This window comes from Mytilus trossulus, chromosome 1 (assembly GCF_036588685.1).
Source record: "Mytilus trossulus isolate FHL-02 chromosome 1, PNRI_Mtr1.1.1.hap1, whole genome shotgun sequence".
Lineage (NCBI taxonomy): Eukaryota > Metazoa > Mollusca > Bivalvia > Mytilida > Mytilidae > Mytilus > Mytilus trossulus.
Genome location: NC_086373.1, coordinates 20,916,139 through 20,929,433, shown reverse-complemented (window position 1 = coordinate 20,929,433; position 13,295 = coordinate 20,916,139). Strand labels below are relative to the sequence as shown.

The 13,295-nt window shown below is 35.6% G+C and overlaps 1 protein-coding gene across 1 annotated transcript; it reads right to left on the bottom strand.

Annotated features, from left to right (window-relative positions):
• Positions 1-8,043: 8,043 nt before the first annotated feature.
• On the bottom strand, positions 8,044-12,789 carry LOC134718372 (uncharacterized). Its single transcript, XM_063580872.1, has 3 exons — positions 12,654-12,789; positions 11,225-11,639; positions 8,044-8,853 (listed from the first exon to the last, which is right to left on the bottom strand). The coding sequence occupies exons 2-3, from the start codon at positions 11,495-11,497 to the stop codon at positions 8,143-8,145; spliced, it is 984 nt and encodes a 327-aa protein (XP_063436942.1). The 5' UTR covers positions 11,498-11,639; positions 12,654-12,789; the 3' UTR covers positions 8,044-8,142.
• Positions 12,790-13,295: the final 506 nt, after the last annotated feature.

Sequence of the window (13,295 nt, the reverse complement as noted above, 5' to 3'; positions counted from 1 at the left end):
AAAATTATTTAGTCAATTAAACAGAGTTATCCATGTAAACTTAAGAATACTTATATAAGCCAAATTTAGTTCGTCACTACTTTCAGTAACTGAGAAATGGGCATTACCGCAAAAACTTTGACAACGAACCATGCACATATCACTCATTTGCCAGTCAACACTGGCAATCATACCACATCTTCTTTTTTGGCAGTCATACCACACTTCACAAAAGGGTTAATCTGATCTGATTATGAAACACGAAAAAACTGACAACAGTAAGGCAGACACAAAAAACTGACAACAGTATGGCAACCACGAAAAACTGACAACAGTATGGCAAACACGAAAAAATTGACAACAGTATGGCAAACACGAAAAACTGACAATAGTAAGGCAAACACGAAAAACTGACAACAGTATGGAAAACACGAAAAATTGACAACAGTATGGCAAACACGAAAAATTGACAACAGTATGGAAAACACGAAAAACTGACAACAGTATGGCAAACACGAAAAACTAACAACACTACATTGGAAACTACAAACTTAGCCTTACGAACCCAATCATAACAAAACACTACATTGGAAACTACAGACTGAGCATTACGAACCCCATCATAACAAAACTCTACATTGGAAACTACAGACTGGGCATTACGACCCCAATCATAACAAAACACTACATTGGAAACTACAGACTGAGCATTACAAACCCCATCATAAAAAAACACTACATTGGAAACTACAGACTGGGCATTACGACCCCAATCATAACAAAACACTACATTGGAAACTACAGACTGAGCATTACAAACCCCATCATAACAAAACACTACATTGGAAACTAGACTGAGCATTACACCCCATCATAATAAAACACTACATTGGAAACTACAGACTGAGCATTACACCCCATCATAACAAAACACTACATTGGAAACTACAAACTGAGCATTACGACCCCCATCATAACAAAACTCTACATTGGAAACTACAGACTGGGCATTACGACCCCAATCATAACAAAACACTACATTGGAAACTACAGACTGAGCATTACAAACCCCATCATAAAAAAACACTACATTGGAAACTACAGACTGGGCATTACGACCCCAATCATAACAAAACACTACATTGGAAACTACAGACTGAGCATTACAAACCCCATCATAACAAAACACTACATTGGAAACTAGACTGAGCATTACACCCCATCATAACAAAACACTACATTGGAAACTACAGACTGAGCATTACACCCCATCATAACAAAACACTACATTGGAAACTACAAACTGAGCATTACGACCCCCATCATAACAAAACACTATATTATAAACTACAGACTGAGCATTACGACCCCCATCATAACAAAACACTTCATTGGAAACTAGACTGAGCATTACACCCCATCATAACAAAACACTACATTGGAAACTACAGACTGAGCATTACGACCCCCATCATAACAAAACACTACATTATAAACTACAGACTGAGCATTACGACCCCCATCATAACAAAACACTTCATTGGAAACTAGACTGAGCATTACAAACCCCATCATAACAAAACACTACATTGGAAACTACAAACTTAGCATTACAAACCCCATCATAACAAAACACTACATTGGAAACTACAGACTGAGCATTACGAACCCCATCATAACAAAACACTACATTTGAAACTACAGACTGAGCATTACGAACCCCATCATAACAAAACACTACATTGGAAACTACAGACTGAGCATTACAAACCCAATCATAACAAAACACTACATTGGAAACTACAGACTGAGCATTACGAGCCCCATCATAACAAAACACTACATTGGAAACTACAGACTGGGCATTACGACCCCAATCATAACAAAACACTACATTGGAAACTACAGACTGAGCATTACAAACCCCATCATAAAAAAACACTACATTGGAAACTACAGACTGGGCATTACGACCCCAATCATAACAAAACACTACATTGGAAACTACAGACTGAGCATTACAAACCCCATCATAACAAAACACTACATTGGAAACTAGACTGAGCATTACACCCCATCATAACAAAACACTACATTGGAAACTACAGACTGAGCATTACACCCCATCATAACAAAACACTACATTGGAAACTACAAACTGAGCATTACGACCCCCATCATAACAAAACACTATATTATAAACTACAGACTGAGCATTACGACCCCCATCATAACAAAACACTTCATTGGAAACTAGACTGAGCATTACACCCCATCATAACAAAACACTACATTGGAAACTACAGACTGAGCATTACGACCCCCATCATAACAAAACACTACATTATAAACTACAGACTGAGCATTACGACCCCCATCATAACAAAACACTTCATTGGAAACTAGACTGAGCATTACAAACCCCATCATAACAAAACACTACATTGGAAACTACAAACTTAGCATTACAAACCCCATCATAACAAAACACTACATTGGAAACTACAGACTGAGCATTACGAACCCCATCATAACAAAACACTACATTTGAAACTACAGACTGAGCATTACGACCCCCATCATAACAAAACACTACATTGGAAACTACAGACTGAGCATTACGAACCCCATCATAACAAAACACTACATTGGAAACTACAGACTGAGCATTACGACCCCCATCATAACAAAACACTACATTGGAAACTACAGACTGAGCATTACGACCCCCATCATAACAAAACACTACATTGGAAACTACAGACTGAGCATTACGAACCCCATCATAATAAAACACTACATTGGAAACTACAGACTGAGCATTACGAACCCCATCATAACAAAACACTACATTGGAAACTACAGACTGAGCATTACGAACCCCATCATAACAAAACACTACATTGGAAACTACAGACTGAGCATTACGACCCCCATCATAACAAAACACGACATTGGAAACAACAGACTGAGCATTACGAGCCCCATCATAACAAAACACTACATTGGAAACTACAGACTGAGCATTACGAGCCCCATCATAACAAAACACTACATTGGAAACTACAGACTGAGCATTACGAGCCCCATCATAACAAAACACTACATTGGAAACTACAGACTGAGCATTACAAACCCAATCATAACAAAACACTTCATTGGAAACTACAGACTGAGCATTACGAACCCCATCATAACAAAACACTACATTGGAAACTACAGACTGAGCATTACGAACCCCATCATAATAAAACACTACATTGGAAACTACAGACTGAGCATTACGAACCCCATCATAACAAAACACTACATTGGAAACTACAGACTGAGCATTACGAACCCCATCATAACAAAACACTTCATTGGAAACTACAGACTGAGCATTACAAACCCAATCATAACAAAACACTACATTGGAAACTACAGACTGAGCATTACAAACCCAATCATAACAAAACACTTCATTGGAAACTACAGACTGAGCATTACGAACCCCATCATAACAAAACACTACATTGGAAACTACAGACTGAGCATTACGAACCCCATCATAATAAAACACTACATTGGAAACTACAGACTGAGCATTACGAACCCCATCATAACAAAACACTACATTGGAAACTACAGACTGAGCATTACAAACCCAATCATAACAAAACACTTCATTGGAAACTACAGACTGAGCATTACGAACCCCATCATAACAAAACACTACATTGGAAACTACAGACTGAGCATTACAAACCCCATCATAACAAAACACTACATTGGAAACTACAGACTGAGCATTACAAACCCCATCATAACAAAACACTACATTGGAAACTACAGACTGAGCATTACAAACCCCATCATAACAAAACACTACATTAGAAACTACAGACTGAGCATTACAAACCCCATCATAACAAAACACTACATTAGAAACTACAGACTGAGCATTACGAACCCCATCATAACAAAACACTTCATTGGAAACTACAGACTGAGCATTACGACCCCCATCATAACAAAACACTTCATTGGAAACTACAGACTGAGCAATACAAACCCCATCATAATAAAACACTACATTGGAAACTACAGACTGAGCATTACAAACCCCATCATAACAAAACACTACATTGGAAACTACAGACTGAGCATTACAAACCCCATCATAACAAAACACTACATTAGAAACTACAGACTGAGCATTACAAACCCCATCATAACAAAACACTACATTAGAAACTACAGACTGAGCATTACGAACCCCATCATAACAAAACACTACATTGGAAACTACAGACTGAGCATTACGACCCCCATCATAACAAAACACGACATTGGAAACTACAGACTGAGCATTACGAACCCCATCATAACAAAACACTACATTGGAAACTACAGACTGAGCATTACAAACCCCATCATAACAAAACACGACATTGGAAACTACAGACTGAGCATTACAAACCCCATCATAACAAAACACTACATTGGAAACTACAGACTGAGCATTACAAACCCCATCATAACAAAACACTACATTAGAAACTACAGACTGAGCATTACAAACCCCATCATAACAAAACACTACATTGGAAACTACAGACTGAGCATTACAAACCCCATCATAACAAAACACGACATTGGAAACTACAGACTGAGCATTACAAACCCCATCATAACAAAACACGACATTGGAAACTACAGACTGAGCATTACAAACCCCATCATAACAAAACACTACATTGGAAACTACAGACTGAGCATTACGAACCCCATCATAACAAAACACTACATTGGAAACTACAGACTGAGCATTACGAACCCCATCATAATAAAACACTACATTGGAAACTACAGACTGAGCATTACAAACCCCATCATAACAAAACACTACATTGGAAACTACAGACTGAGCATTACGAACCCCATCATAACAAAACACTACATTGGAAACTACAGACTGAGCATTACGAACCCCATCATAATAAAACACTACATTGGAAACTACAAACTTAGCATTACGAACCCCATCATAACAAAACACTACATTGGAAACTACAGACTAAGCATTACGACCCCCATCATAACAAAACACTACATTGGAAACTACAGACTGAGCATTACAAACCCCATCATAACAAAACACTACATTAGAAACTACAGACTGAGCATTACGAACCCCATCATAACAAAACACTACATTGGAAACTACAGACTGAGCATTACGACCCCCATCATAACAAAACACTACATTGGAAACTACAGACTGAGCATTACAAACCCCATCATAACAAAACACGACATTGGAAACTACAGACTGAGCATTACAAACCCCATCATAACAAAACACTACATTAGAGACTACAGACTGAGCATTACGAACCCCATCATAATAAAACACTACATTGGAAACTACAGACTGAGCATTACAAACCCAATCATAACAAAACACTACATTGGAAACTACAGACTGAATATTACGAACCCCATCATAACAAAACACTACATTGGAAACTACAGACTGAGCATTACGAACCCCATCATAACAAAACACTACATTGGAAACTACAGACTGAGCATTACAAACCCAATCATAACAAAACACTACATTGGAAACTACAGACTGAGCATTACGAGCCCCATCATAACAAAACACTACATTGGAAACTACAGACTGAGCATTACAAACCCCATCATAACAAAACACGACATTGGAAACTACAGACTGAGCATTACGAACCCCATCATAACAAAACACTACATTGGAAACTACAGACTGAGCATTACAAACCCCATCATAACAAAACACTACATTGGAAACTAGACTGAGCATTACGAACCCCATCATAACAAAACACTACATTGGAAACTACAGACTGAGCATTACGAACCCCATCATAACAAAACACTACATTAGAAACTACAGACTGAACATTACGACCCCCATCATAACAAAACACTACATTGGAAACTACAGACTGAGCATTACGAACCCCATCATAACAAAACACTACATTTGAAACTACAGACTGAGCATTACGAACCCCATCTTAACAAAACACTACATCGGAAACTACAGACTGAGCATTACGAACCCTATCATAACAAAACACTATATTGGAAACTACAGACTGAGCATTACGAACCCAAGCATAACAAAACACGACATTGGAAACTACAGACTGAGCATTACGAACCCCATCATAACAAAACACTACATTAGAAACTACAGACTGAGCATAACGAGCCTTATCATAACAAAACACTACATTGGAAACTACAGACTGAGCATTACAAACCCCATCATAACAAAACACTACATTAGAAACTACAGACTGAGCATTACGAGCCCCATCATAACAAAACACTACATTGGAAACTACAGACTAAGCATTACGACCCCCATCATAACAAAACACTACATTGGAAACTACAGACTGAGCGTTACGACCCCCATCATAACAAAACACTACATTGGAAACTACAGACTGAGCGTTACGACCCCCATCATAACAAAACACTACATTGAAAACTACAGACTGAGCATAACGAACCCCATCATAACAAAACACTACATTGGAAACTACAGACTGAGCATTACGAGCCCCAACATAACAAAACACGACATTGGAAACTACAGACTGAGCATTACGAACCCAATCATAACAAAACACTACATTGGAAACTACAGACTGAGCATTACAAACCCTATCATAACAAAACACTATATTGGAAACTACAGACTGAGCGTTACGACCCCCATCATAACAAAACACTACATTGGAAACTACAGACTGAGCGTTACGACCCCCATCATAACAAAACACTACATTGAAAACTACAGACTGAGCATAACGAACCCCATCATAACAAAACACTACATTGAAAACTACAGACTGAGCATTACGAGCCTTATCATAACAAAAAACTACCTTGGAAACTACAGACTGAGCATTACGAACCCCATCATAACAAAACACTACATTGGAAACTACAGACTGAGCATTACGACCCCATCATAAAAAAAACCACTACATTGGAAACTACAGACTAAGCATTACGAACCCCATCATAAATAGTGGTTATCTCAGGTGCTCCGAGAAGGTACAAGTTATCAGGATTATTTCTCATGTGTCATGTTCTCATTTCTTTGCCTTCTAGGTTTTATTGGCTCATTATGAGTATACATTATGAAAGGTCACAATCGAGAACGGTATTTTGACTACAATTGTAACACTATGTATGCAAGTTCAATATGTTACACAGATAATCTAGAACGATCAAACGGACATGTACACCTAACAGGGATTCTGCACACCAAACATGACTCAAGAAAAATATCATCAAAGATACAAGGCTTATAATTTGGTGTGAACTCGAATCATAACAGTGTGAAGGTCAAATCAAATACGAAGTTCAAGAGCATTGAAAATCAACAACAAGGTATGCAATCTTTATACAAATCAGGAGATGTGGTACGTATGATTGCCAATGAGACAAATATCCACCGAAGATCAAATGAAGGGGATGTACGAAATAATAGGTAACCGTACGGCATTCAACAATGAGGAAACCCCATACCAAATAGCCGGCTATAAAAGGCCCCGACATGAACAATATGAAACAATTCAAGACAACTGAGAAATACTAACGGCTTTTTTTATAACTAAAGATTAATCAAATTACGAAACCCAAAAAGGACAGACATGAACCGAAGACAACCACTGAACTATAGGCTCCTGACTTGGGACAGGCACACCAAGAATAATGCGGGTAATATATTTTGCGAGCGCTTAACCCTCCCCCTACCCTGTGACAGGGATGTAACAGCACACCATAAGAACACTCTATGAAAATAGGTTGAAAAAGGCTTAACTTTTCAGACGATATGCCTGGTGGTAGAAATAGCATTAAAACGAAATGCGCATGAAAATTGTTAGGACATTGTTATTAAACAAATGTTTAACTAATATAAACGTTATAAATCAAGTTTGGACTACTAGTATGTGACATACCGGGTACTACCCCACCCCAAAACACACTATGAAAAATCAGTTTATGTCAAAGTTAGTTCGAAAACTTTTATTTACATTGTAAACATACTATAAAAAATCGTAATACACATGATATCATGAATGGCGTTTGTGAAAAAAATGATACAATCTACTAAATTATTGTTTTAGTAACATCCTTTGCCCAATCGAAATCACACGAACCATCATCTTTTAAAAACCAATGTTTCCACTTTTTAGCCCTAGCTTCCTTTGCTATATTACCTTTTATCCAATTATTGTGTATTAAAAATGGATAAGTTAGTTTTCGATCCTCCTCAGAAATGTCGTACCATTTACCGTCTGAAAATATGGAAAAGGGCAAAATAGTAGATTTAAGACCTGCATATTTCTCTGTAACTAGAGTCGACAGATAAACCTGATCATTTTCATACGTTGGTATAAATTTGTCTGATGGTTGATTTCTAATGTTTGAATATAGTTTAAGCATCATTCTGTTCAGCTGTTCAAATGTTGCCTTTGCTGCCGGGGTTGGGAAAAGATACAGAAATCCACCATTGATTGATTTAGGTCGCTGGTAGTTACTGATAAATACAATATCATGCTCACCAGAATGTGCTCTGAGCTTAGGCAACGGGTTTGCAAAAAATACGGAGTCACATTCAAAAGAATATACTTCAATATCATTGTGAAGTAAGGCGAGTTGTATCTGAGTTCTGAGTACCATAATTTTGAGATATCCAACATGGCTATATTCTTGGTGTCCATTCATTGATTGATCAACATCCAACGCGACGATAGTGACATCTGATGATAGTTTCTTTATCTCGTCAATTCCTTGAGAACTTGTCACTATTATAATGACCTGTAAATATACATTGTATGTAAATAAGTTTTTGATCAATTAACAACTATAGGTACCGTACGGCCTTCAACAATGATCAAAGCCCATACCGCATAGTCAGCTATAAAAGGTCCCGATCAGATGGATACAAATAGAAATACATATATAACAAACACACAAACTGGACGTGGCCGGGTACTTGTATGTCGCAACAACAACAAAAAACAATACGTACTTATCAGAGAGTACTCGCAGTTACTGACAGCTAGTCAATCAAAGACACCAACAACTAGTAAAAAAAATCATGCATCTAAGACTAAATCATCAATCAGTACACATCCAATAGTCAATGAATTTAGTGTAAAGACGTCATAAGCAGTCAGAGAAAAAACATAACACTGAAAGTTCACTGTTGTGAGAAACAAGTGCATGGAAATATTGAGACGGTCCTGATTTGGACATTAATGTTTTCGTCTAATCAAAGGTTCATAGAACAGTCAACCAAATGGTTAGAGTTTGGTGTTCGAGGTTGCAGTGTGCGAAAACTTCAAATAAAAAGTATCTGGGCCAAAGCTTAAAAAGTTGTTTTAATTTTACATATCGTAGGTCAAGTAACACAAGCAATTAGATCAGGGAAATAAAGTAATTTTTATTATTCCTAGCTTACATTCAAAGTTGTATCCAATGATCTCAGTGACCAATCACAGCTTTGGAGCTTTCGGAAAAACTGATTATCAATTATAATAAAAAATTGTAAGGGTTCCGCGGAACCAAGTGTCTCGCCTACTTTTGCTGTAAATCGCAGGCTCAACAAAAATGAGGAAAAAAATCATTAAAAATATTCCTCTTGATACAATCTTTTGATTGTAAGAAGCTACTGTCCAAGTTTGGTAATAATCCAGCATAGTTTATGAATCTAATAATTGATTTAAAAACTTTAACTGTAGACTTTTAATACACGTATGTAATGTTAACTGAAAGAAAATCTAAGTCCATTTAAAAGTCAAAATCCGAAAAAGTGGATTTTTTTCTTCTTCAAAATTTACTTCTGGATACTATCTTATGATCATAAATAAGCTTCTGTCCAATTTTGGTACAAACCCAGGATAGTTTAAGAAAGTTATTAAAATTTTAAAAACTTGAACCAAAGAGTGAATGTAATGTTTCCCCGCAGAAAAACTAAGTCCATTAAAAAGTAAAATATGGAAAAAAATGATTTATTTTTTTACAAAATTTACTTCTGGATACTATCTTATGATCATAAACAAGCTTCTGTCCAAGTTTGGTACAAACCCAGGATAGTTTAAGAAAGTTATTAAAATTTAAAAAACTTTAACCACAGAGTGAATGTAATGTTTCCCTGCAGAAAAAAACTAAGTCCATTTACAAGTAAAATATGGAGAAAGGAATTTTTTTTTTACAAAATTTACTTCTGGATACTATCTTATGATCATAAACAAGCTTCTGTCCAAGTTTGGTAGAAATCCAGTATAGTTTAAGAAAGTTATTAAAATTTCAAAAACTTTAACCACAGAGTGAATATTTGTGGACGCCGCCGACGACGACGACGACGGAATGTAGGATCGCTTTAGTCTCGCTTTTTCGACTAAAGTCGAAGGCTCGACAAAAGAGACCAATAAAAAAACCTGATAACTTTATTTTTTTCTGTTCTATTGAAGTGCATTTGTTACCTGCTTATGCAATCTGATGTGTTTCGTATTTTATATCCAGCTTTTGACTAATTTGATGTATCCATCATTCACTATTAACTATTGACGAAAGGCCATCATGCAAACTGGATAACAACAGACATCGGTAATCGTCAGAAAGACAATCAGCAAACGATAAATAAAACCAAAAGACATCTAAAAGGAAATAAACAATAGACTTTTGTCCATACAATATTCCAGTCTCTCATTAAAATCCACCCATTTTTTTAAAGTAACATTTAACAGACTATAGAATAACATTAAACAGACTATAAAATGACCTTAAACAGACTATAAAATTGAACTGAATAGAGCTATAGAGTAAACTATAAAATAAAATTAATAACTTGACTATAAAATAACATAAAACAGAATATAAAACAACATTACAGCCGATTACATTGAGAATGTAGGTAAAGGTGATATTCTAGGTAAGCTTGCTTGCTAGCTGAACCGTGAAGTCATTTTTAGGTAGGGTATACTATCCTCCTTTCAAAGTAGCATAGTCCTACAGACAGATTGGTTATCAGTCAGATTAGTCTACCCTTAAAGAAGGGTAGTTTATCCAACTTAATAATAACTTCACGGTTCAGTTAGCGAACAAGCTAACCAAAGATATTACTTTTATCTACGCACACAATGCACTCAGCTGTAAATAAAATAGAATACAGAATAACAGTTACCTGCTGATGAAATCCCATGTGTTTCGTATTGCATATCCAGCTTTTAACTAAGTTGATGTATCCATCATTTACTATTGTCATCATAACAGGTCGATCTTTTATCTGTAATGCTGCTTCTAGTACCAAAGCTATGTTGCTGTCTTTGTGTAGTGGCCGCTTTCTTTTCGCTAATGGGGACGTTTTATTATCGAATAGGTAATGTCTGAATATTAAGTATACAACCAAAAAAGCGATGATGCCTATTGCAAAATGTTTAAAGTCTTGTCTTTTCATAATTATTATCTTTAATTTCTGCCACTGAGATTTCTACAGTAAATTTTAGAACGTCACGGATATATACACAGTTTGTAATCCAAAGTAGCTATTGAAATAATGTAGAATTATACCTTCTTCACTTTAAATAAACGAATATCATCTGGAAAAGAAATGATGAAAATAGATTGCTACTGTTGGAACAGAAAATGTCACCTGTTTCCTCTCGGTTTTCAGTGTGAAGTAGTTGCTTATTTTTTTTATTAGCTTGTGAATAGTTCTTGCCTTATGATTTACACTGTATTTCCATAAAAAAAACATGCAATAATTCATAGATAAATAAAACCAGAAAAAACACAAATTCAAGACACTTCCCTTTTCATGTAAATTATGTAATGTGTCTGTTTAGGTTTAGTTTAATTAGATATGATGAATATTCATAATATCAATAACTTAAATACGTTCAAACATGGATAAAAGCTTTTAGGTATCTGCTTTTGGAGGAATATAAAAAAAAACACGCCTTGATTCACGATGCAAATTAATTGCATGTTAATACCAGCAACATATGCTCTCATAATTTAATACAGCTAGAACATCTAGTAATTTTCAATTTTTGAATTTTAAGGCTTTGAAGATTACCAATAGCCATTGATCACGAAAAAAGAAAGAGAAAGAACACAATTGAAACAGGACGATGAAACCAACAGCAGGCAACAAAACTGTGAAGACTTGTGAGCAACACACATAGGTTGCATTAATATAAGGTAATTTCTAAAAGTTCTCATGGAATGAATTTAGAGCATTTTTGAAATAGGGTAATCAACATCAGAAAAAAAAATCATGATATAAGTAAGAAATGCCTTTGACGCATCATTGTCAATATAATGGAACTAGATGCGACTGTCGTACAAGTGAGAGATTTAGCGCTACCTATAAAATCCACCATTTTCTATATTTGAAAATGCCTGTACCAAGTCAGGAATATGACAGTTGTTTTCCATTTGTTTGATGTGTTTTATATTTTGATTTTGCCGTTTGATTGATGACTTTTCGTTTCGAATTTTCCTCGGAGTACAGTATTTTTGTGATTTAAATTTTGGAGTCGGAATATCCTACAACATTGGCAAAACATGAACAAAATATTCTAAGAGAAAATTGATAGTAGTTTACTTACCATGAACATCTGACTTGTCATTATTTTTTTCAAAAGTGATCTGCTACTTTAAGATGGGATACAGATTGGAAAGTACACGTAGGATGTTTGCATAAATACAAAACTCGGAAACGCGTCATATAATATGTGATTTTAAAAATTCCTGATCCGGAAATTTATAATCGTCTACAAACAGATGATCTGTCTCAACTGAATATTGAACCGGGTATATATGTCTCTTCTTTTATCGGATTACTAGAGCAACATCCTTTGAGTGTTGATAAGAGCGTCAAATGTCAAAAGTGCATTTAAATATGTAGAGCATCCAAATGAAATTAATGCAATACGATTTCAAATGATTCAATTCATCATTATTTACAAAATATTGTGCATGCGTACAGTTTTAGTTACTAAATAAAAAATAAAAAAGATCATGCCTATACAGACAGAAGCAGAAAACACAAATGTAATTAAATATATCAATATGATTCAAAATGGCAAAAATAAATATGATTCAAAATGGCAAAAATAAATATGATTCAAAATGGCAAAAATGTAAAGCAAATGTATTTACAAGAAGAAAAAAAAGAGCAAATTTTACATTTTCCATTGGAATAATTCGAAAGGGCTTCCTAATTTGATGTACGATTATGACGAATGGGC

What these genes read in the sequence shown, in the direction of transcription:
- LOC134718372 (XM_063580872.1), bottom strand. Translation starts at nt 11,497, where the DNA reads ATGAAAAGACAAGACTTTAAACATTTTGCAATAGGCATCATCGCTTTT. An exon ending in ACATGGGATTTCATCAGCAG is followed by an intron (nt 8,854 to 11,224) that starts GTAACTGTTATT and finishes GTATATTTACAG; the next exon opens with GTCATTATAATAGTGACAAG.